Source organism: Mirounga angustirostris, unplaced genomic scaffold (genome assembly GCF_029215605.1).
Source record: "Mirounga angustirostris isolate CCGP_5_RB_7025 unplaced genomic scaffold, mMirAng1.0.hap1 SCAF_6, whole genome shotgun sequence".
NCBI lineage: Eukaryota > Metazoa > Chordata > Mammalia > Carnivora > Phocidae > Mirounga > Mirounga angustirostris.
In genome coordinates this window covers 65,421,396-65,447,345 of record NW_026991714.1, presented here as the reverse complement: position 1 = coordinate 65,447,345, position 25,950 = coordinate 65,421,396, and the positions used below count along the sequence as shown (strand labels likewise).

At 38.7% G+C, this 25,950-nt stretch overlaps 1 protein-coding gene across 8 annotated transcripts in view; it reads left to right on the top strand.

The window, feature by feature from the left end:
• AHCTF1 (AT-hook containing transcription factor 1) overlaps positions 1 to 25,950 on the top strand; it is a 78,030-nt gene that overhangs the window by 33,694 nt on the left and 18,386 nt on the right. For all 8 annotated transcript variants that reach the window (XR_010412378.1, XR_010412379.1, XM_045877604.3 and 5 more), the window contains 15 exons: positions 5,054 to 5,144; positions 6,162 to 6,251; positions 8,282 to 8,422; positions 9,058 to 9,162; positions 10,121 to 10,214; positions 11,795 to 11,918; positions 12,084 to 12,140; positions 13,325 to 13,471; positions 14,028 to 14,215; positions 19,082 to 19,226; positions 19,304 to 19,435; positions 20,121 to 20,271; positions 20,727 to 20,877; positions 21,204 to 21,296; positions 23,972 to 24,149. Coding sequence is in view for 6 of the 8 variants with exons in the window: in XM_045877604.3 (XP_045733560.3) it covers positions 5,054 to 5,144; positions 6,162 to 6,251; positions 8,282 to 8,422; positions 9,058 to 9,162; positions 10,121 to 10,214; positions 11,795 to 11,918; positions 12,084 to 12,140; positions 13,325 to 13,471; positions 14,028 to 14,215; positions 19,082 to 19,226; positions 19,304 to 19,435; positions 20,121 to 20,271; positions 20,727 to 20,877; positions 21,204 to 21,296; positions 23,972 to 24,149 (1,887 nt within the window). In the remaining 2 variants the exon portion in view is untranslated. The remainder of the gene's footprint in view (positions 1 to 5,053; positions 5,145 to 6,161; positions 6,252 to 8,281; positions 8,423 to 9,057; positions 9,163 to 10,120; positions 10,215 to 11,794; positions 11,919 to 12,083; positions 12,141 to 13,324; positions 13,472 to 14,027; positions 14,216 to 19,081; positions 19,227 to 19,303; positions 19,436 to 20,120; positions 20,272 to 20,726; positions 20,878 to 21,203; positions 21,297 to 23,971; positions 24,150 to 25,950) is intronic.

The window sequence follows — 25,950 nt, the reverse complement described above, 5'->3', positions numbered from 1 at the left end:
CTTAGGTAGATCTCATGGTCTAGAACAAAAGCATGTGATCACTGGCATGAGCGTCACTGGGAACTTGTTCATGGTTTCTATCATAGCGCTGTTTAATCAGAAATTCTAGGGAGTGGAGCCCAGCACTCAGTGTTTTAATAAGCCCTTGATGTGGGGGGCGCCTGGGTGGCACAGTCGGTTAAGTATCTGACTCTTCATTTCGGCTTGGGTCATGATCCCGGGGTCCTGGGATCGAGCCCTGCATGGGGCTCCCTGCTCAGCGGGGAGTCTCCTTCTCCCTCTCCCTCAGCCCCTCTGCCTGCTTGTGCTCACACTCTTAACTCTCTCACTAAATCTTTAAAAAAAGCCCTTGCTGTGATTCTGATGCAGTGTTTTATAGAAACCAGTATCTTCTGAGAGCGTGTGAGAAGATTCGAGATTCCTGCAAAACAGGGCCGTTGGTTCTTGAGGTCAGACTCACTCGTGGAAGCCAGAACCTTAACTTCCGAGTGGAGGTTTATAATCCATTCACAGTTTTCCTGGTCCCAGTACAGTTTACCTGCCAGGACACATTCTAGCAGTAAACAGTGTTGCCTGGGGACAGCTCATAATTCACCTTTATTTTAACTCATTATTTGTTAGTAAAACATGCTAAATGAAGTAAGCTCCATTTCCCATGGAGAAAGAGAAAATGTTAACTCTCCCCAGGTAGTGTTTGGATAAAGTTATTTAAAAATTACAGTTGTGAAACATAATGAATTGCTGGAAAAAGAGCCTTTTAAACATCTGAAGGAATATAAATATTGCCACTGTGGTTTAACACTTATGGTTGGATTTTAATACTTAATTTCATGAAGTGAAGAGAAATATTTGATTCTGTTATCGTTGGGAGATTTCCTCTCCTCATTCCCCCTCCTTTTATATTTTTGTATCTGTGTTTACCACATGGTCATGTCGTGATCAATGTTAATGTTCTTATTATGTAGCTTGTTTTTTCCTGGAGTTTCCAAGTGACCTTTAAAAAACAAAACAAGGGCGCCTGGGTGGCTCATTTGGTTAAGCGACTGCCTTCGGCTCAGGTCATGATCCTGGAGTCCTGGGATCGAGTCCCACATCAGGCTCCCTGCTCAGCAGGGAGTCTGCTTCTCCCTCTGACCCTCCCCCCTCTCAGGCTCTCTCTCTCTCATTCTCTTTCCCAAATAAAATCTTTAAAATAAATAAATAAATAAAAAACAAAACAAAACCTTGCCCATCTCACACAAGCTTAATTTTTTTCTTCTCAGTTTGTTTTTGCTCTTTGTGGAGCCTCTTTAGATGAAGGGTGTGACCTTCTGTTAGATTACCTTCGTTGCCCAGTGTTTTGTCACCTTTACCTCTGGTTCTATTTTTGGGGAGATTTCTTCATCATCTCCCTGTCTTCCTATTAGCTTTTTAAAGATTTGACCCTCATTTAAAATTTTTGGAGTACTTCTTCTTTGCTCAGTCTTTTGTTCATAGTATTCTCTTTTATGGATGAACCAGCTCCTGTCCGTGTGTGTTCACAGTCTTACTTGGTTCTCTGCGTTAGCTCTGTTTCCTCTGCAGTTGGTTTTCTTCCTTTAGTCTCTTTGATGCCGGTGGCTCTCCTTACGTGTTTGGTGGCCCTTGGTCATCTGTTCATATGTAAAGTGGGTGAGTAACAGATGATACACTCTCTTTTGCGTAGGTATAGTTCATGTAGAGGCATCCTTTTCTTGGGGATAGTAGATGGGACGTGCACCATTACAGTGGAGAAAGCCCATACTTTGGTTGGGGCCATCCCATTTTTCCAAAGATCTGTGAGGCAGGCATCCATGGTTCTTTGCTGTGGGATCAGTGACTGGCTGTTCCATAGACTAAGTGTCCACCAGTTGCCTGTTTTCAGCCCTGGGTCTGACCACTCTTGCCCCCCACTTTCCTCTGTACCTGGTTTCTCCAAGGACTTAGCCTGAGGGCTCAGAGAGCTAACCCGATTCCATTCTCATCTGTAGCTCCCCTCTGTGAGGACCTAAGGACGTGGTTTCCCTCACACTGCTGGGTCTGTCACCTTTCCTCATGACTGCTGTTCACGGATTTTGTTGAGCTGTCTTACCCCATGATGCCTTCTCTTTTCTTTGCCCTTGCTGATTGATACCTATCTCTGCTCTTTACGATTATTCACTGGGGTCTGGTGATGATCCAGATGCAGGAAGTAAATGGCTGTGCATTGATGTTCCATCTTTATCCACAGGTAACAATTTTCTTTTGTTCAGAAAAGGTTAAAAGCAGTTAATGATAAGGTTTCTTTTGTTCATTGTGAGTAATATGGTCTTTTTAACCCATCTACCTTGTGAGAGTTATGGAAGAATTGCTAATAGGTTGTGTAGAAGAGATCTATTCTTTCTGTCTAATGGCCCAAGAATACTGTTGAGGGTTTGATAAAACAGCATCATCTAACTATGGGCTGTTGATTTCCAACCATATACATATTCAAAGGACACCTTTGATCAGTCTTTTGTCTGTTTTGTGGTGTCCATTCCCCTGCCCTCAACAAGACAAGGAGAAAAAGCACCAAATTCAAGATGGCTTTCTGCAGCTCTTGATTGGGTTCATTGAAAGACCTTAGGAAACTTTGGCCCTAGTGGCCCTGCCCATCCTCCCGTCAGGGACTGGAACTGCCTTTCCCGCCTGGTGCTTCAACTTCTGATGGCAGAGAACTCATTGCTCATCCTTGTCCTCAGGGCCTTGGGTGCTCCAAGTGCTCCATTTAACTTTCTCACTTTAAGGAATTTAGTACAGATTATTGTTTTCTGATTACATACTGTCAAATTTATTTAAAGCAATAATATCTTAAAAATGTGAAACAAGAAAAAATTACCTGTAATTCAGCCACGTGAATAAAACAGCATTTAGTGTTTTCTGTGATTAAACCTGGTATTCCAACCCGTTTAGGTTTTTTTCCAATTACATCAATAATACATGAATAATTTGGATTTAGAAAATTGGCTAAAGTGTTTGGAGGCATATAAGTATTGGCATTTTGTTAACCATTCTTCATGTACCTTTCTTTTTATTTTTTAAACTCCATTCCTAGAACAGGCCAAGTTAAACTGTATTCTTTAGTGATGCACATGTAGAGTTAAAGCAAAAAGAAAGCAAGAAAGTGATGACTTCAGAAGGCAGGAGAGGGTCGTGGTTGCCATGGGAGATGGGAGGGGAGGGTGGGATTTGCTTTTGGTCAGGTCAGAGCAGACACAGCTTCCAGGTTACTGCCAAATATTCTCAGTCTAAACCTGGGTGGGGTGTTGTCAATGTCCACTTTGTTAATTATTTGTTTGTATACGTGGTACATGGACTTTATACTTTTCTTTCATGCATTTCTTTATATATCCCTTCTTCATATACATGAAAAGGATGATACAGATGCAATTTCATATTTTTATTGACTGGTCAGTATTCTGTTAATTACATATTTATAGGGTTTACCCTTTTTTTACTGGGTTATCTATGGAAATTCTTTATGATACATATTTATCCTTTTTGTCGTAAATCTTCTAGATCCTCCCCCTACTGTTTTCCTCTTGATTTGTTTTATGGTATCTTTTGCTACATACAAATTAGTATTTTTGTAGTCAGATGTATTTTATAGCTCTGGCTTAATAAGTCTAACACTTAAATGTTTCTTTAACATTTAAGGGTTCAGTTCATCTTTGTGTATCACATCAGGTAAAGGTTGATTTTCTTTCTCCCGGATGATGATGAGTCCAGCTGTGCTACACCACTTATAAAATAGAACGCAGAATATCCTTTGCTCATGCTACTGAGATACACCACATTCATTTGATTTCCTTTGTGTGTACTGGGTTCTGTTTCTGGATTTTTATTTCTTCCCATTAATCTGATCTATTTCTATGCCATTCATAGATTTCTTTGATATTCAGTGTGATTTATAATGATTTTAAGTAACAGACATACTAAGACACGGCTATATCTTACAGCCACCTGCTTACAGTGTCTAATTCAGTGGTTTTTAATAAATCCATGGAATTGTGCACCTATCCCCACATTCAATTTGAGAACATTTTTATCACCCCCACAAAAAACCCATATTCTCCCCCTCACGCCCTGGCTTTTGATAACCACTCCTCTGCTTTCAGTCTTCATAGACTTCCTTGTTCCTTATATGAATCCACAGTTTATTTATGTGGTAGCATACATCAGTCCCTTGTCCCGTTTAATGTCTGTGTCACGTAATTTCTGTATAAGGAGCGTACCACAGTTCATTTATCCATTCTTTCGTTGATGGGCTTGTTTCCAGTTTGGGTCTATTATGAATAATGTTGTTCCATGTAGAGTTTTGGTGTGGGCATGTGTTTTCATTTCTTTTGGGTGTGGAGTTGGCTGGGTCATGCGGTAACTCCGTATTTAAGTTTCCCAAAGTGGCTTTACCATTTTACATTCCCACCATCAGTGTATAAGGATTCCAGTTACTTCATGTCACCACCAATGCTTGTTACTGTGTTTGTGTTTATAGCCACCTAGTGAGCTATGAATTTTTTTTTTTAAGATTTTTTATTTATTTCTTTGACAGAGAGCGTGAGAGAGGGAACACAAGCAGGGGTAGTGGGAGAGGGAGAAGCAGGCTTCCCGCTGAGCAGGGAGCCCAACATGGGGCTTGATCCCAGGACTGGGATCATGGCCTGAACTGAAGGCAGACGCCCAACGACTAAGCCGTCCAGGCACACCTGAAATGTTTTATTTCTAACCCTTGAAGTGTTTGTATTCTTTCTTTTAAGATTTGTTTATTTTAGAGTGCATGTGGGGGGAGGGGCATAGGGAGAGAGAATCCTCAAGCAGACTCCCTGCTGAGCACAGAGCCCCTTGTGGGGCTCGATTCCAGGACCCTGAGATCATGACCTGAGTCAGAATCAGCAGTTGGATGCTTAACCGAATGAACCACCCAGGTGCCCCTAAATGTTTGAATTCTTATAGAATTTGCTGTCTCTGAGTCTGTGATCAGATATCCTTTATCTTCACTTCTTACTCTTTTTCCTTCTTTTTTTAATGCCTGGTTCAGGAAGAACAGTTAGAAGCTATATTGTCAGCAGCGATCCACACAAGTTGCCTGGGACTTTTGACTGGATGTATCAAAAAGTGGACAAAAGAAGGTAAGATTGTAGTTTTTAATGAATAAAAAATTACTTTTGTATTTTAAATTGTTTAAATGATTAATTCATTTGGGGTTTTAGTTAAACCTTATTTTGAGATAATTATAGGTTCACATTGCTATTTTAAGACATTATTTAGAGAGATCCTGTGTACCCTTTTATCACCACCTTCCCCCCTGCCAGACAGTAGTAGCTCAGTCAGGATCCCCATGTTGTCCTTTTTTATAGCCACACCTACCTCCTCCCACCTCTAACCCCCGGGAGCCACCAGTCTATTCTCTACTTCTGTAATTTTGTCATTGCAAAAATGTTCCAAAATGAAATGATATAGTATGTAACCTTTGGGATCGACTCTTGGGCAAAATTCTTTGGGATTCATCCCAGCTGTTGTGTATACCCCTCTTTAAAAACACACACACCCACATTATTTTTGTTGAGTCATTTGACAATAAGTTGAGGACATCAACGTTTCTGTACTTGTATTATCAGTATTCTTTCCAAGAACAGTCATTACAAAACCACTGTGTACTTAGAAAAATCAGAAAAACATTGAATATGCTATTATCTGATCTCAGACCTTACTGGAATCTTACTGATCATGCCAATAATGTCCTTGGTAGCATTTATAGGGATAGGGAATCCAGGGTGTAATCCAGAATATACTTTGTGTTTAGTTTTTATGTCCCTTTAATCTCTCTTAATCTCATGTAATTCCTAAGCTTTTATCTTTCAAGAAATTGGCGTTTTTAAAGATTTAAGCCTATCATTTTGCAGACAGCCTTTCAATGTGTGTGTGTTAACCTTTCCTCATGATCACATTTTACATTTTTCACAGCAGTGCTACATAAAATGATGTGCTCCTTGCTGTGTTTTCGTACCAGTTTGTTTCTGTTGTGTTGATGTTCACATTGCTCACTTGATCAGCGTAGTCTCTGTCAGGGTTCCCCACTGAAGTTACTAATTTTTTGTTTGTAATTGAGAATTCTTTTTTTTTTTTCATTGATATTTACAAATAAGAACAACCAAATTCTGCGGCTAATCTGCGCTTTGTTCTTGAATGGACATGGAATAAAGTGGTTTTTACAAAAGAGGAATTTGACAGACTGTGTAAGTATTGTATTAAAAAATTAACCTTGGTCTAGGTTTTAAGTACATGACAATTTTAATCATTTTGAAGTTGTAAACTTTTTTTTTTAAGATTTATTTATTTGAGAGAGCGAGAGAGGATGAGCCTTAGGGAGGAGCAGCAGAGGTAGAGGGAGAAGCAGGCTCCCAGCGGGGAGCCCGTTGCGGGGCTCGATCATGACCTGAGATCATGACCTGAGCTGAAGGCAGACGCTTAACCGACTGAGCCACCCAGGTGCCCCTGAACTTGTAATGTAAACTCTTTAAAGAAGTCTCAGAAGAAAACCATTTCTTTTAATATTGGGGTGGCAAAATTGTATTATTTTTGTTTTTAAAGATTTTATTTAAGTGATGGCTACACCTGGCGTGGGGCTCAAACTTATAACCTCAAGATTAAGAGTCACCTGCTCCACCACTGAGCCTGTCAGGCGCTCTAACAGAATTATTTTTTGAGCGAGATTTTGCAGTAGATTGTTAAACGGGCAACATGTTAATATGTCTACAGTACCAAGTTTCAGAGCTATACCTTATCTTTGATCTTAAGAGATTAATTTATGAAGTTTGCTGATGATGGTGTCAGGAGAGTATGGCAGTTGACCTCAGAAGCTCGCCTACTTGCTCATTTTCTATTTAAAATATTTATGAGTATAAAAAAGCTGAAGAGGAGGGCAAAAACTCATTCACCTCTTTCTTCTACTAGCAGATGTCATTATCAGTCATTCAAAGTCATTTTTCTTCTTGACAGTCTTACTTATTCATCTGTTGTCCACTTTGAGTCTTGAGGTGTCCTATAAATATCAAAAACCCATTATGTGCAAAAATAATCGGGGTATAATACGTGATTGCTCTGTACGTGAAAGTATAATTTGTTTATTTAGAAGTATATGTTTTTGTAATTTCTATCATTGTGTCAATGATGAATGAATAAGTGGACTTTTTAAATAAGTTATTCTTAGTAGAGAATCTACTACTATAGACATAGGGTTCTATGGTAGTTTTAGGCCATACTTACGAAACTTATAAACATGAAATAATTTAAAATATTTAATCACTTAATACAGTTGAAGTGAGAAACAAACACCTGGTAATTCAGAGTCAGGGCAAAAAAAATGTATTTTTTTGAGTGGAAAATATTTTCAGGACTGGTAATGTAATTCATGTAAGAAAAGAAAAATACTCAGATCAGTTCATAAATTGTATGCCTTTGTTATACTTTGAGCCATAATGTGGTACTTCAGGTTTGGACCTGGTAACTCAGCCACTCTTGCTGCCTTGAGCTTCGTTACTGGTTAATGGAGTTTCTTTTAAAAAACCTAAATGTAATTAAAATTCAAAGCATAGTATTTTAAATGTATTGGAAGTAAAACAAATCCATTTGGTTGAGGAAGGATTTCTAATTATGTTTTCTGGTTTCCAATTACCCATTAAATATTAATGTGATTAAATCTTACCCAAAAGATGTAACCAGTAGCAACTAAAATACCCATTTTTTCCGGAAAAATGAATTTGTAAACTCATTGTTGAATTTAAATGAAAGGACAACCAAGTCTACAATGAATTGTAACAAGCATGCAGTTTTATTATCATAAGTCTTTATCTGGGTCTTAATTTTTAATGTCTCACTTTGAAGGCTGGGGGTGGAAAAAGTGCTCTTATAAAATCATGACAAGACAACATGGCACATAAAAGATCTGGTATGAAAGATTTTTATTTGAGGGAGAAGCATTTAATGAATAGACCTCATTTCTAGTCAGCCTGAAGTGGACTCCATATTCCCTTCCTCTGCTCACATTGTTTACCTCGTTCTGCATCTTAAAAAACTAGGATAGGGATTTGTATTTGTCCCTTCTTGGTTTCTTGAGGTTATTTGCCATTTCTACCGTGTTTTTGTAAATCTCATAATGTAGAGTCTGATTCTGTAGTTAATAAGAGTTTGAGAAATTTTGCATTTATGATTTTAACTAATTCAGATTTATTGTGTCAGAACTAACCTAGTATTTCCTCCCGGAAAGGTACACCGTTATTTGATGGCTCGTGTCGTTTCGCCGACCCGCAGACCATCCAGGCGCTCCAGCAGTGCTACTTGCTCCTCAGCAACCTTAATTCCGTCTTAAACTGTTTTACCACAGAGGCCCAAGAGATCACGGAGAGAGGTGTGCTCTTTATGTGATAGGAATGAGCTTTTATTTAAATTTTACTTCGAGAAACAATAAACTTCCATGTCTTAGATGCATCACTATGCAGAGAGGCCTTTTTAATTTTAACTTTTTAAATGGAAACTAGAGAATGTTATTAGATACGCCATGAGCCCATGCTGAAGCAAGCTTGGGAAATTTGCGGGTTAAACTGCCAGTGAACGTAGTATACGTACTTCCAGTGGAGTTTCACATTCTGAAAGTTTATGTAAGTTTTTATTCACAGAAGTCATTGTAAGTGTTTGTCTCTGTTTTGCCATTTAAACAAAAGAGGCAGTTTCACTTAAAGGCCCGGTTTGAACAACCTATATTGATATATTATCGTGCTAGTTTGTGTTAATGTCTACATTTGACTTCTGAAACTAGCTAAATGGAAATGTAGCTTAGGTGGAAGCATATTTACCTAAAATACCTACTTAGTGAGTTACTTTAGCATTTTGGAGGTTATTTGTTCAGGCTAAGTGTGTTTAAAAATACACATAATGCTGTTAAAAGTCGCCAAATAATTCGATTTTGGGAACTGTCCAGGGTCTTGATTTTTCATGTGTGGTTAATAAATTGAATGTTACACAACTGGTGTTTCATCCTCACAGGCCTCATGGACTTGCACAAAAAGTGCCTGGTTACCCGGCTCATCTGCCAGTACACACAAGTGGTGCTTTGGTTCTGTCATTCTGGGCTTTTACCGGAGGGCGTAGGTAAAACATTTACTTAATCTGTAGATATTAGTGGAAACATTCTCAAATCTCTGTCATTTGGGGTTTCTCATTTTCGGATTTCCTTTCTTCCACCATCCCTCTTACATTTTCTTCTAGTCTTACATTCTTTCTCACGTTGTATCTCTAGTTTCCTGCTCCACACCCGATGCACAGGTGTTCCATACATGCATATTGGGCCGAATGACATAAAAGGAAAGAATATTTAACAAAACATGGTTCTGAAAAAGGGTTCAATGATACCATCAGCTATAAATTAGATCCATTCAACTGTGGGTTTTATAATCTAGTTTGCCGATCTTTTTCTCCTTAAGAGTTCTTTTAATATGCTTATTAACCAAGATTATTTGCCATCAGTTGGAATACCTCTTTTCATCTAATAATTTGTGCCAATACCAAGAATTAGGGAATTTGACTTTTGCTCTGCTTATGTAGAACACTTCTAAGGCCTCTAACTTCTTGCATTTCCAGGGCACATGTTACATTCTATTGAGAAGCACTTCTGTCCCTTTGCTAATTGCCGTTAACCTTACTTTTTCATTATTCTCTTTGATTTTTACTTAAATAGTGAATACTGCTTGCTTTTTAATTATCATTTGAAATTAAGGAAGTGACTAAGGATTAAGGGGGTAGAATCATTTCTGGAATAGCTTTTCCAGAGTTTTAAGCCAGCATCCTTGTTTTTACCGACTGTTGTGAGAGACTCTGTTTTCTCGTTTGTATATCTATTAATAAAGTTTTCTCGTTTGTATATCGTTTGTATATCTATTAATAAATAATCTAAAATAAATTAATAAAAGTAAATAATTAAATTTAGGAAGCCTGCAGACTAAACAACATCATGCAATTATAGTAAAATATTAATGTGGGTGACCTTAGGTATTGTTGAGATATTTCAGAAATATTACTGACTTTTTTCCCGACTCTTAAAAAATTCTAGATGATGCTGTGCAGTTGTCCAGGTTGTACTACAACTACCCTGTAATTCAGAACTACTATACCAGTCGTCGACAGAAGTGTGAGCGTCTGGCAAGGTACCTTACAGAACCTTCCAAAACCTCTTAGAAGTTACTTTTTTAAGAAGTCATCGCTTTCTCAGAATTCATCATGCTACAGAAAGATGAAATGCGTGGAATTCTTAAGTGACAGAATCTGTTAACAGCATTATTATTTTAGTTGTAACGTTTGTCTGTTTGCCTTGACCTAATGGTTACACCTTTATTTGATAAGTTGAGTGTGGCTACTCAGTATTTCCTAATTAAGAGTAGTTACCACAGTTGATTTATTAGAGGAGATTCTGTCACTTAAGCACATATTTTTCCTGAGGATTCTTATTCAGAAAAGGACTAAAAGCTCCAATTCATTAGAAAACCATGAAGCATACCACCAGTTAGGCTTTTTACGTTCTTTCCATTAACAGTTGCATTTCAGGCCCTTCAACCACTGTTTTCTTGTTTTCTTTGTCTTAATTCCTCTATGTCTCCTTTTTAAAATAAATAAATAAAATACACGAATGTTAACCTCATTGGTTCCTTTGAAATAAAGAAGCAGAGATAATAGAAGAAAGAGCAGTGATTAGTCATCTTCCTCAGGTGGGAATTGATGCTTGTAGAACAGCGTGCAGCATTGACAGTAGTGGTTCACGAGCGTGGACGTCAGGCATGTTGTAAGAATCCCCCAGAAATCAGTACTTAAAAGGCTGTGCTGGCTATAATTTGGTGTGTGGCAAGTTTGGGGTCCAGTGCTTTAGAAGAAGTAATCTCAGAGACTGAGCACAGACTTGGGAGATTTATTAGGCATTATTTATTTTTTAAAGATTTTATTTATTTGAGAGAGAGTATGCATGCAAGCAGAGGGAGGAGGAGAGAGAGACTCTGAAGCAGACTCTCTGCTGAGTGCGGAGCCCGACGCAGGGCTCCATCTCACGACCCTCAGATCATGACCCTAGCCAAAATCAAGAGTTGGACGCTTCCTGGGTGGAGCCACCCAGGCGCCCTATCAGGCATAATTTAAAATTATAGATCTGTTATTTCCTAAGTGTGTGTCCCTGAATGGGTTTGCTAAGCTTTCTAGTCCTGCTTGTCACATAAGTTACGCAGTCCATATAAATAAAGACGGAGCAGTGGATGCGGTACCTGACTCAGGAAGTAGGAACTGCCGCCGCCTGGTGGTTAGTAGATGAGGAGGCAGGGACAGTATCTGCTGACCACCGTGTAGGCGCTCGGTGATACGTTCTTGAAGGAATCACTGGGTCAGAAGACTTAGGTGGTGAAAGGGAAATCATAGCTCTTTGACTTTGCACTGTAGCATATTTATACCCGACTGGCTGCCACGCTCTTGGGCTTTTGCTCCAGAAGGTAAAACTGAGTGTCGCCTCAGGAATCTGGCAGCTGGACCATGCTCTCCCTGGGGACCTGACCTGCGCGCATGGGCTTGCTGATGACCAAGCCTGAGGCCTCTGCAGGGTTCATCTAATTCTTATTGGTGACTGGACTTCACATGATGCTAACTGGGGTCCTATTCTCAACTCTCTTCTCCTTTGGATTGTGGAGATCAGTAAGAGTTTGGAATTAACACGAATAATGAATAATCCCGAATGTCACCCTTTCTGCAGAGGGAAGTGGAGCCCTGATTGCTTGATGATTGACGAAATGGTGTCTCAGTTAGGAGATGGCGTTGAGAGGTTGTGGAAGCGCGATGAAGGAGGCACGGGAAAATACCCTCCGTCTAGTCTGCATGTATGTTCGTGACCACACGCTCCCCCATGAAGACCCTGCAGGGTTGCCAGGGGCAGTGGGGACATGGTTAGCGGTATTGTTCCCACCCGGCACAGGCTTGGGGAAAATGGGGAGCGTGAATGAACGAACATATAAAACACACTGAATTTTTTATCCCTTTTACAGGCATTGCTTGACATATACCTACTGGACGACGTCACTGAAACAAGCAAACATGCTGTTGTATCCTTTAAAACACTCAAATAATTCATGTATTACCGACATCATAAAATTTGAGAGTAATAGGAACCTCGCACTAATTAATCTAATCTCAGTTGCACATTTGCAGTTTTTTTAAAGGAAGGTTAACCTAGGGTCTGTTGGTTGGGTTCAGATGGTCTATGGCAAACCTGAAACTATGCAGAATTTAGTTTTAGGTTTAATTTTCTAGGGATAGGATCCACAGCTCTCATCAGATTCTTGTGTGTGTACAGGACATCATCAGAGTTACCAACAGCAGTTCTGAAACATTGGCCAAATGGTCTTTCTTTTTCTTTTCTTTTTTTTTTTTTACGATTTTATTTATTGATTTGTCAGAGTGAGCACAAGCAGGGAAAGTGGCAGGCAGAGGGAAAAGCAGGCTCCCCACTGAGCAGGGAGCCCGACATGGGACTCGATCCCAGGACCCTGAGATCATGATCTGAGCTAAAGGCAGATGTTTAACCCACGGAGCCACCCAAGCGTCAGATGGTCTTTCTTAATGAGGTTAACTTATGTGTTCAATACGAATACATGGTAAGTTAGTTTAGTATTACCTTAGGCATCGGGTCTGACCCAGTGGTATTTGCAATAATATTTTTGTACTGATGGTCAGTTTTTTAATTTAAAAATGTAGTTCCAGGGAGCTGGGTGGCTTAGTCGATTAAGCATCTGCCTTTGGCTCAGGTCATGATCCCGGGGTCCTGGGATAGAGTCCTGCATCAGGCTCCCTACTCAGCGGGAGTCTGCTTCTCCTCTCTGTGTCAAATAAATAAATAAAATCTTTTTAAAAACTATGTAGTTCCATTCATAATTTATAAGATACGTGATGTGTTTGCTTAAGCTGTTAGGTTTTGCTGATAACTGGAATTTTGTCTGTAGCTCTGTCTCTTCAGTTTGCTAATAAGCTACTGACTTCATGAAGAAAGTAGGCTTTTGTTCATCTCTTGTGGTGGTACTTACTGTTGAGAGTGAATGAAGTTGCTTGTAGGACTGGCTGGACCTGCATTTAATAAAATTACCATACTTGGATATCCATTCTGGCTTATAGAATCCTAAAAGCAGTCTCTTCAAGCCTCTTTGCTGCTCTAGTCTGTTGCTACCTAATATAAGTAGATATATGTAGGAGATTTTCTTCTTGTTATTGTCCTTAATCCTCTTTCTTAAAGACCATTTATTTGTTGCTTGATATTATGTATTCCTTCCCAAACAAAACAGATACTTGCATTGAATCATTTCCCACTGCCTTTGCCATTCCTTGGGGCCAGGTGAAACTTATTCAAGGGTTTTGGCTGATAGATCATAATGACTATGGGGTAAGTCTGTTCACTTAGAATGTAAACTTTCATAAACAGATTTCAGAAAGAAGTACATAGCTGGGTTAAATGTGGTATTAAAGATATGATACAGTCTACTTCTGGAGTAATTTACGGACTCAGTTCAGTCATTAACCTTTACCAAGCGCTATCGTAGGCAGCAAGAATACGAAGATGAAACAGTTCAGGACTCCAGATCCCGTCCTGTCTAAAGAAGAAAATAAATAATAAACAATTACTAATAGTGCAAATACGGCGATTGTTCTGTTAGAGACACGTTTGGTGTGTTGCTGTTAGAAGGCAGGGCTTGGCGCTGATGTATGACGTTGGTGGGCAGAAAGATATTACATCATAGCCCAACAAAGCCTCAGAAGAATGGGGCTTTTGATAAGGCTTTTATTTAAAATCAAACATACCATGGATTAAAGAAGATCTTTACAGGTTATGTTTAAATCGTTGTTTGTGGCTTTAGTGTTGCCCGTCTTTAAAGGCTGGTTACTTTGTCAAAGTGCAGGAAATTATATTTGCATTTAGCAGTTTTTGTGTCCTTTTGCAGAGTGGCTTGGATCTCCTGTTTCACCCAGCTACTGTGAAACCTGTGTCGTGGCAACATTCAAAGATTATTCAGGCCTTTATGAGTCAGGGTGAACACAAACAAGCCCTCAGATACATTCAGACGATGAAGCCAACCGTGTCCAGCGGTGATGATGTTACCCTTCACCTCACCGTTTTGCTTTCTAATAAGTAAGTACCTGTTTTGAAAATACGATCAAATTCTTGATCGTATATGTTAAATAAAGTGCAATTGATGAAACAGCAATATATAATATTTTGCTTTGGTTGCATTACATAATATTCTTAGGATTCTTTATCTGTCAATGTGAGGAAAAACATAAAAAACCTTTTATCCTAGAATAGGATGAAGAAGGAGTACCCTTGAATAAAAGGGGAAAGCAAACTGAGACTTGAAAATTATATCTGTTGCTAATTGGCAATGTGGACAGTCTCCCATGTGGGCGGTTGAGGTTTGAGTATGCTGAAAAGGAGCTAAAGATAATAGGGAAAGGATAAAATCCTATTGAGTTGTAAAATCAGGTTTTGTATCTTAAATACTTGAACCAGATTTGAGCAGGTCCTGTCTTTACATTGCTTTTTTTCCCTATGCCATATTTTAATGTTCTCTAATCAGCATGATATATTTCCATTTATATTATAGCAGTATATATATTACTGCAGTTATTTGTCATATATGTGACAGCTATGACGAGTTAAATGTCATGATTGGAAATACAGTGGTCTGTTTACTGGGTTTTTTGTTAACCTAATTAGTTGGGGAAATTGCTTGGAACTAATGCTTCTTACTAGATTGTAACTTTTATACAACTCACTGTTTTTTGGTCAGTTCTGTTAGTTGGTCACTTTTATAATTTTTAGAAATTGGTTGCTTTTCTCACCCCAGATTGTCGTTTATGAACCAACACCATTTCAGCGTCAGCACTCTGGAAGTTTAGCTTTCTTTGTTCTTTTAATGTATTTCTGAGAGGAGAAGGTTGAATCTCCCAAATTTCAGCTAGAAGAGGAGTTATGTAGTATGGTAATGGGTTGGCTAGACAGGTAGGACATTGCCAGTGTCCTCAAAAGTAATCAGTTAGGAAGTACTTGTTGAAATGAAATAACTTGGATTAGCCACAAGTGTTTGGCTAGCTGAATAAATCTGGAATGAACATAACAGCAAAACAAAATTTAAAGATGCTAGTGGTGATAGAGATTTAATAAATGGATTAAGAGTCCCAGTACTGGGTAGTCAGGCAGCATGTAAACTATTTTGAGTTGTCTATAAGCTGCTCACTCTACTGACTTGAAACAGGTGGTACTTGATCACTGATGCTTACATCAAAAAAACAGATGTTGGAACCTTGGAAAAACACCTTTGAAAGGTTGCTGGTTTTTCCTCTACAATCCTGTTGTCCTTCGATTCATGCACAACACATTTCTCTGGTTTGCTAGATCCTCATTCCCTCTCCTTTAGCTATAGCGAACATTATATATTAACGTTTACGATAACAGAAACATACTGCGTGATTTCTAAACCTGATTTGTCTTAAGTAAAGGCTCAGTTACCTAGTCTTGAAGTGTCCTGTAGAGGACACACAGAAGTAAAACCACAGGGCCACCTAAAATGGTGTTTGTTGAGATGATGTGGGTTCAGACTCGGTACAGGGGCTGTTTCAGACCACTGCAGCCAAGTGAGTCAGAGGAGTTTTGTTTCCTAGAGCATATGAAAGTTACACTTTTGGAGTATGTTGATGTTTACACAGGAACGTACGTCAGCCTGTCTCTGCTGCTGTATTACCGAGAACCCCTGTGCACTCCTTAATGAAAGGACTTTTACTGCCAGCACACTAGTCTAGCCTTTTATCAGTTGAAATAATTTTCTTATTGCTCTTCCCACCACCATGGTTTTCTACCATAGGAAGCAGTAGAGTAATGGGAATTTGGGGGCTTTCTTATTTTTAAAATTTATGTTAGTGTTGGCAGTGGAACAGCCTTGCTTGAAGTTGGAGATAGCTGTATCTCCTACTGGAGGGGAAATGGGGAAAAACATTATCATTTGCCCTTTGCCTTCAAGTATACTCTCCTGGTAGATTAATATTTGATAAGTCATAAATAAATCTATCTTACTCTTACTGTTATATTTGTTCAGCATCATACTTTAAAGTGGAAAATGTCCATGGACTGGTGGGCAGAGGAGGGTCAGGAATTTGGTTTTTTGTTTTTTGTTTTTTTTTTTTCAATAGTAAGATATTTACATGCTTCAGAAAGGTTCAGAAGGATACACCGTGCATTTCCAGCCTCCTATGCTGCTTCTTGGTACCCAGTCAGTGTTAAATAATTTCTCGTGTATCCTGCCTAAGAAGTTGTGTACATATGTAAGCAAATGCATCTATGTTTCTTCCCACCCCTACTTAAAACCCTTCCCCCCACATTTTGAAAAGCACTTGCTAGCATTTAATGAACCTCCCTCCATGTGGCTTCAAGCTACTGGGACACAGCCAGTCGTCACCCCCACCCCCCCCACGTCCCCCCTTACAACGACCTTCATCTCCTCAGCTCTTCTCCTGAAGAATTTGCCCCTCACGATAGCAGGCTGCTTGGGGAGCTTTCCTTCCCCAAAACTTTGTAGGAGTCCGATCACAGCACATCAGTGATGGGAGCAGCTCCAGGCTTGTTTCTGGCAGCATTTACCCTTCAACATCCACCCCCCCCCCGCCACACACACACACACACACACACACACACACACTTAAAATACAACAGCACATCTATGTCTTGCTGCAGTGTACTTTTTTCTTCTATTTAATTTGGATTTGATTTCATAATAGGACAAAAAGAGCTTCCCTACTGTTGACTATTGCGTAGTAGTTCCTCGTGATGTGTCTGTATTTATCGAACTAGCTCCCCTTCGTGAACATTTAGGTGTTTTCCAGTCTGTTGCCATTTTAACCACTGCCGTGAGTAATCACACATTTTGCTCAGGTGCAGATTTAGTTTGTAAGACATAAAACTCTAAAAGTGGAATTACTGGGTGAAGGGACATTTACAATTGTCATTTTGATAGATCACGGCACACGGCCCTCGTGAGGGTTAGGCCACTTCGCCCCCATCACCTGTGCCGTTCAGGTGGTGTTTATTTATCTGATGGGTGAAGGTGGTAATAGTCATAGGTTTCGTCTCACCATAATAATAATCTTTTCATAAAGATGCTATTTCCTTCTTGTGACCTGCCCATTGTTTCTTTGTGTGTTGTTGAGATTATTCTTCCTAACTTGTTAGAGCTCTTTATGTTACAAATACTAATCCTGAGATTTTTTTTTTCCTCTTGTTTGTCATTTGTCTTTTTACTTTGTTTTAGAATGGATTTTACTATGCTGAAAATCATGAAGTCAGAATTATCAGTATTTTCATTTGGCTTTATGTCTTTTTTTTCACTTTAATGTCATTATTTTTTAGTTTTCTCATGGTATCTGCTACCACTTTTATGGTTTTTGTTTTATCCTTTAGGTATTGATTGATCTGAAATTTATTTTGGTGAAGGCATTTTAAAAGAAGATTTCAGTGTACACTACAGAAAACTAGAATAGTATGGTGAAGGTTCCATATACCTGTCCTATGTCAGATTCAACAAATAGTGAGATTATGTCATAACTACTTCATCTATACGTATGTTCATATGGTTTCTTTTTAATTTATGGTGATATAGTATTTATCCTTCTTATCTATTTTTCTATCTATAAAAATGTTGTGCTCCTTTTAATACTCCCATATTCCTTATGTAGGAACAAAATTACCCCCTAAGACACTCAGGTTTATAACAACCATACTCTCCTGCCTGTTCTGGTATGGGGTGAAGAACAAGGCAATTTTAGATTTTTAGGGATACCCGTAAATGTGTTACTTATTTGGGTTCTTGACCTTAGTAAGTCCTGTAGAATATGTTAAAATACTCTAGTCCCAAGACAATAAAATGAACAGCTGGCCCCGCCTGGCCTGTCAGCAGAGGGAGCCCTTTTCTTCTCTGAGGAACTTGGTATCCACAGGAAGTCCAGGTCGGTGCTGCGAGAATTTCCTTCCATGCATTTTCATGCTGAATATTAATTGGTGTGATTTTGTTCACATATTCTGTGTTTCTTATATGTGTGTTAGTTATTTATTAACAAGTCTTTATGTCAGTGTTTGTGACTATTTCAGTAACCATAGCTAAAGCTTTTTTATGAAGATGTCCATTGAAATCAAAATTGTGTGTTAACTTAGAATTAGATAAAAGATGATTTTTTTAAGAAAATTATTTCCCTGATGCTCGTATGTAGGTGCCATGTTTTTATTCTACCCTCCACTTCAGCCCTAAAGTTATCAGCCCCTCCAAAAATTCTGACAATTTTAGTGTCTTTCAAGACATTTTGTTATCTAATTAAGTAAATAAGCACATAAACATTTATAGGCTTTGTTTGGTTAAGTTTTTACAATTATAGTCACTGTTGATAATTTGAAGCTTGCTTTTTTTTTTTTTCTTAACAGTATGTCATGAGAAACACTGCTTTGTTTGATGTCTTACTGCCCGCAGAAGACAGCATCTCATGGTCCCCACATGGTGTCTAAAACTCCCTAATTTAACCCGTGTTCTCCAATCAGATCTTGCTTATAGATCAGTCAGAATATTCTTTGAGCTCAGCCTGTCGCCATCCCATAAACACAATGTTGCTTGTGTAGGTCTTTGCTCACTGCCCCTTACACTGCTCTCCCACTGGGCGTGCATACGTAAGGGCCTGGCTTTCTCCGCCACACCACACCACAAACGTTCGTTTGTGTCTTCTCACTCCCGTGTATGCTCTGTGCTTTCCTGTCGCACACTCCACTAATGATCCAGAACTGCCTCACACAAACTCTGCTCATTGAGATCAGCAAACGTCATGATGCCATGATGCGTGTTTAAGAAAAGCTCAGAGTACTTCTGGATCACACAGAGTGTCATTGCGATTCTGTAGGTCGATCACTCATTTTGAATGCCTCCAACAGCTTTTCTAACACTAGGCCTTGTGGACACTGTTTCAGGTACATGGTGGAGGCCTGGACGTTCCTGCGGCAGCACTCCACCAGTCTGAACGTCGAGCAGCTCCTGACACACACGTACAAGGTCTGCCAGGAGACGGGCCTCATGGAGGACTTGCTGAAGCTGCCTTTCACAGACCTCGAGCAGGTAATGACGCCCCAGCATCCACTTGGTGGAAATGCAGCGGAAGTGAGTAGCTGATGAGTGTTTTTCGTTCTTCTTAGGACTGCCTGGTGAAATTTTTGCAGTCCAGCACCAACATTCGGAATCACGAATTCCTTCTCGTTCACTATCTGCAGCGTGCCAATTACGTTTCTGCCCTGAGGCTGAACCAAACTCTGAAGACCAATTTTTCGGTATAGTGAAACATGTTTCATTACGGGGGACAAGAGAGTAAGGAGAGGTGCTACTTTTGTTGTGTGAGAGTTTCTAGTTCAGTAACCACTGGGTTCTTCGTACCCTCTTGAGCTTGGAGAACCCTCGTCTGACCTTCTTTAGCACGTTGGGAACAGGGCATTATTATTACTTAACCTAATTCTTTTACATATGCCATTTCTATTTAGACAACTGCCCACAGTCTTGCCAGACTAACCACTTCACTCAGGGGGAACGAGAAGAAGAGGTAGAGGAGCAGTGGGAGTTACATAGTGCTCAGACGGATTCTTTTTTGTGCTTTGCTCTTGGAACACATTCTCTGAGCCTTGGTTCTTCATCAGTAAAATGACAGTATCTCTTTGTGGGGATGCGCACAGGTGTTTCTGAGGTGATCTGTCGCCTGAACCGTGTAGATGCTTGGTACATGATGATCATTGTTGCTAGTCGTGGTGAAGACTCGAGCCTGGGGGGAAGAGGGGGAACTTACGGATGGATGAGGACTGATAATGCAGTCAGGTGTGTGTAGGAGGTCCTTGGTGTGGAAGAATGAATATGTAGGGAGAAAGAAGATAGTCTTAGGTATTCAGAATTATGTTTTAAATGGTAAATACATAAACATAGCGCTTTTGAAGATTAAATTTTTACCAATGACGGCATGTTCAATAGAATGATCGTGATCCTCGTTTGCGGGAGAGATCAGAGGTTCGAAATGCTATAGTAGAGCAATATGGGAAAGTCCTTCCTAAAATCCAGCGAAGATTAGCCATTGAGCAAGCTAAGCCTTACCATCTGTCCACATCACCTGTTCTTCGAGAAGGTAAGATTTGATTGAAGACTATCATAAAGTACTGGGTGAGAAAGGACATCAAGTGATTACCCCCTGAAACCATTGTTCTTTTATATTTAGCTCACTTTTGCTTTGATTCATTACTATGGTGCCTTTTTTTTTTTTTTTTTTTTACTGGGCCACTCCCACCAAATGTAATGCTTTCTTGGAGGATTTTATAGTTGATTTAGCAATGTAGTACAGAATAAAAAACTCATTTTATTTCACTTGGACACTCCTGTCCAACTGTTAGAGAACATGTACAGTAATTTTTTCACTGCCTCCAAAAGCCCCAAGTTGTTACACTTCTGCATAGATGTTGCTGAACTAAGTATAACCTGTAACTGCTTATCTTGTAAGCCCTGTGTCCCAGTCCCTCTTTCATATTCATCTTCTAGTAAAATCCTGGTGTTAGGAAATTAAACCCTGCATTCTTCACCTTACAGTTTCTAGACCCCAACCATTGTCCACTGTTACAAAGCAAGCTGCAACAGGGGCTGTGTTAACAAGATCTGCTTTCATCAGTAATGTGTTGTCTAAAATTGGAGAGATTTGGGCATGTACTGAACCTAAAGGTGGCACCTCAGCCCACAAGAGGTACGCTTTCCTTACACCTGTTAATGGTCTTGCCACTCATTAATCTTTCCCCGGTATCAGAAGCGGTCATCAACCATCCAGCCTTGGAGTTTATTAGTCTGTGTAAAAAGGAAAAACTCCTCTATGTTGACTTTTTATTGTAAGAAGAATTTTTTTTTGTCTTTAACTTTAAAAGCAATTATATTTATTGTAATTTGTAAATAAGCAGAAATGTACAAAGTAAAAAGTGAAAGCACTCCTCTCCAACCTAATCCCACCTTCTTAAAACGTATTTTAATACTCTTCGTAGTACATGCTGAAAAGTTACATTTTTATTTTCTTTGTAGTCCTAGAAGAGAACCATCTCCTCTTCCACATCCACAAGTGCCTGAGGCATTTGTTGGAACACCAATTTTAAAAGCATCACAAAAGGTTTCTAGGTAAGACTTAGTTAAATCATTTTAAAATCACAATGTTAGACAATTACACTGTCATTTTTAATTATCTTTAAAATGTTACAGTATTTTAAATTCTTGAGTGAGTTTTTAATGATTTTTTAATGCTTTTATTTATTTTTTTTATACAATTTGGGAAGTAGTGTAGTAATTTTAGCACCAGCTGCTAACCTACTTAGAATTTTGGCTTAATGATTTCAGACTGCTTAGAGAAAAGAAGCAAACTTTGTTTTATTAAAAATCATGAGCAAAGTAAACTATTAACTTGCTGCTTTTCATATCACTTCCTTGTTGATTGATCCCTGAATGGAGGTTATTTTTAGAATTCGTAACTAATCTTGGTCAGCTCATTGAAATTTTCTCCTGTACAAGAGAGCCCACTAAAATGCCTTCCGTGGCTTCAGATCAGTAATACTTGCACGACTTAAACTGTGGTATTAGAAAAGTAAATAATTAAGTCAAAGTTTTCCATCCAAGATGAAATTGTGATTATATTTCATTTAAGAATATTGGATAGTTGAAATAGGTGTTCATATTCTCAATATTAGAGAACAAACAACTGTCTCCTAATGTTTGCTTCCTTGTCTTTAATAGCATGCTCCTGATTATTATAAATTTCAAGAATAAAATTGCATTACTTTTGAGAATAAAATGATCTGAATTTATGATAGAATAAGGTACTCAGAATAAGTTAATATTTACAAACAGTTGGAGCCAAAGCTGTTTAGAGTGGGCATATTTTGAAAGCATGAAAGGGTTTTCTGTTTGGGGGATTTGGATTTAATTAGATTGATGTTGTTTTCCTTTAATTATCAGGAAGATTATTTCAAATAAGAGTCATTATTATTATCATTCTGTTTTCCTAGCAGTAGTGTTCCAGTTTTTCCCCACAAGTCACTTTTTCTCAGTCCCTTTGTACTTTAATAGATCTGGGGTTCAAGAAGGGAGCAATAATAAAAGTTTTCAGATTCATGACTAATGGCCTAAGGACCTAAAGAAAAAGAAGTATTATGAGAATCCTACAAAGCTATGATTAACTCAGATGGAAGAAAGTCAATTGAGGTGTGAATATTTATTTTTATAGAAATCATTCCATTCCCTAATGCTGTTTTTCAAACTGGTTTGCATTAGTGGGTAGTAAGTAAACTTGATTGTGACTAGCATATCTTTCAGTGGAATAGCAGAGGTGACATCACTGGGCACTGCGTATAGTAAGGCTACGTGCTGTTTGTGCAGTGTATGTTTTGTGTAACGCATTACTAATGTGTATCATGCTCAAAGATTTGTGGAAATCCTAAGATCTGATGCAGTATTTAACATTTTTAAAGAAAATATAATAAAAAATACTTTTCCTGATAATTGTTTTAGTATTTAGTGTTTAGAAGTATTTTATTAGTATAAGAATTTTGTTTTTACTCAGTAGGTACCTTTGTTGGACAGGCCCTGCTTTTGAGAAGCAGTCATTCATAAATGATTGAACACCTTGAACATGAATACCAACACAGTGCGAGGCAATTAACAAAATTCCAATTTGGGATAGTTCAGTATAAAAGTGAGCACACGGTTTACAAATACAGATTTTGAATACAAATGAGGTAGAGAAGGAAAAGAAGAATTAGAACAGACAATAAAGAAACAAATGTTAGTGGCCTGATGGGATATTTTTGGTTTGGTGGAAATCTAAAGCTGTGTTTAGTACAGAATAACAAGCAGTAAGGATTAAGGAAATGCTTCCTATAAATATTTCCCACTGGGCACCAGATTGGGTCTTAAAGCACCCATTTCTGCTTATTTACAAATTACAAATGCCATCCCATTTGTGAGGAAGGACAAGGAAGGTACAGCCATGGGGGGTTTTTATTCCTGGGCACCGGGACATGCTGGACCTTTCTGGTCATTTTCAGCTGAACCACAGAGCACAGAGTCATTTGGGGGAAGTAAAAATGTATTGTTTGTATTGCTAGGAAATAGACCATTATTCATTAGGAAATTGCCTATGCAAAGGATCCATCAGAAATTGTAACCTGAAAATTTCACTTTCAAGTTTAAATTCTTTATCTGCGAATTAAGTTTTTAAACTCTTGGGACTATGCATGCTTAATACAAGTTATCAATGAGATTAGTTTTATCATTTGTATGAACTACATCCAGGACATTACAGAAAACCATTCAGCAGAATCTGGAGATTCCATTTTGTCACTGACCTCATTAATTTGAAAAAATTAACTTTTTGTGTGTGTTCGTGCTCAGTTTTTTTGCAATAAAAACCATAAAGGTAAAGCAAACCAGTATTATGTACGTCACATGTAGATAAAAGGAATTTTTATGTGTTCGTAAAGAATTACAGCAAATGAATTTATTTTATCAGTGAATATTGGTGAGAGGGAGGGCGGGGGACTAGAGCTTTTTTTTTTTAATTGTTATCTAGAATTCCTAATTCTCAGTTTTAATACTGAATTAATTTTCTGACTTTTTGAAGTAATGGCATTATATTAATATCCTGACTGAACTTATAATTTCATGTGGTTACCATACTTGCCAGTGAATATAGAAGTCTAATTACATGGCATGATAAATTTTGGGGGGTTTTTTTCACCATAACTCGATAAGTTAGTTACCTGGGTCTTTCTGTGTACTGTGTGTGTGTACTGTGATTACAGACCGCTGGATCTGGTTGTTCATCCTGTGCGCCAGCCTTGTCAGCGTTTGGGATTTATTCAGCAAACCCCCAAAAGATCTCCTTTATACCCGGCGTCCAGTTCATTGTTCAAAGGATCACATCACAGTCCCTCCAGGACTATAGAATTACGTGTACTTGAAACTCCTTTCGTGGTGAAGGTGAGTATTGTATAGCTCACGTTCATAGTGAAGCTAGGAAGTTCTCACGTGTCAAGCAGCAGAGAGAAAAAAGCTATCTCTAACTGATATCTCTGGGTAATGGACAGCATTAAGCCTGTTTGGGGGGAGTTACCTTTGCATAATGTTTATTGTATCTTTACATCTTCTTAAATAGGATTTTACTACATTTACCTTTTGTGCTTACCTGATGTACTCAAGGTTAACAATTACATCATTGTTCTGAGGGTAATCCAAGTCTCTGTGGTTATTACAAGTTGAAACCTTAAATTAAAACCTTTGAAAAAAAGCTTTCACATTCTTGGGTTTGCCCCCCCCCCCCGCCATTTCTGCTACCATTTTGCTGTTTCTTCTTCCTTCTGTCATATGCTTTTATTTTTTTTTTATTGTTTTAAAGATTTTATTTTTTATTTATTTGACAGAGAGAGATATAGCTAGAGAGGGAACACAAGCAGGGGGAGTAGGAGAGGGAGAAGCAGGCCTCCCGCGGAGCAGGAAGCTGGATGCGGGGCTCAATCCCAGGACCCCGGGATCATGACCTGAGCCGAAGGCAGACGCTCAACCGACTAAGCCACCCAGGCGCCCCTCTGTCATATGCCTTTAGTTCTCTGGTTTCTTTTTTTATTTATTTAAATTCTCTCCTTTGATGAAACTGCACTCTGTTACTCCTTCTTACTAGCAGTGTATCTGTCTTAATTCGTTTTCCTCCACCATCTCTGATAAATCATTAGCTGAGAAACCACAAAACTAGACTTGAGGTGGCGGGGAGTGGGCGCCTTTTCCCATCCTGTTGTCAGAATGGTTTCACAGCACTTGTGCGCTGGCAACTTGCCCAGCATCCTGGATTGAGTCCCGGAAGTGCCCTACCTTCATTTCTTTCCATTGTTTCTGGATATTCAGCATGGAGAGGGAAGCCAGGGGATTCTTAATTTTTTTTTTTAATTGTATTTATGAGAGAGAGAGAGAACAAGCAGGGGAGGAGGAGCAGAGGGAGAGGGAGAAGCAGGCTCCCCACTGAGGGAGCCTGACATGGGACTTGATCCCAGGACCCCGGGATCATGACCTGAGCTAAAGGCAGACACTTAACCAACTGAGCCACCCAGGCGCCCTGATTCTTACCTTACAAGGTGAATAAAAGTTCAACAAATGTCAGTCCTAAAATAGTTATTAAAACAAGTGGAAAAGAAGATTGGTGAGCTTTTTAAATGCCTGATATTTACTCTCCAGGGCTAATTCCTGGTGATTCCTGTTTCTATCCATTAAAAAAATTATATTTTGTATTCTCTAAATCAAGGAATAATTTTGTGTCTGCTACCAAAAACAATCTTGAAAAAAAAAATCAGTATAATATTGTAACAGATCTAATGGAATTTAATGATCTAATGGGATACAACCATCTGCTTGCTAATCCTTTAGAGGAGAAGTGAAGGAATTATTGCTGCTGAATAGTTTCTGTGCTAATTATTTTTATTAATTCTGGTAAATCTTCAGGATTCTCATTAGTCATCAGTTACTGTTGGATTCATGAGATGAAATTATATTTCTTATAAAACATTCTTAAAGTGAGGTTTATCATTTGTATTAATTTACTATAATTAAGCTTGGTTCTTTTCTACACACACTGTCCTGACTCTTTATCTAACTAAAGTTTTGTAGGCACCCATTAAATAATTTATCTCTACACTCTCTCTTTTATTAAACTGGGAATAACCAAGACCTTAAAAGAATGATTGTGGATGTAGTTTTATGTTTTGTAGCCTTATGTATAGAAACCTCTTGAGTA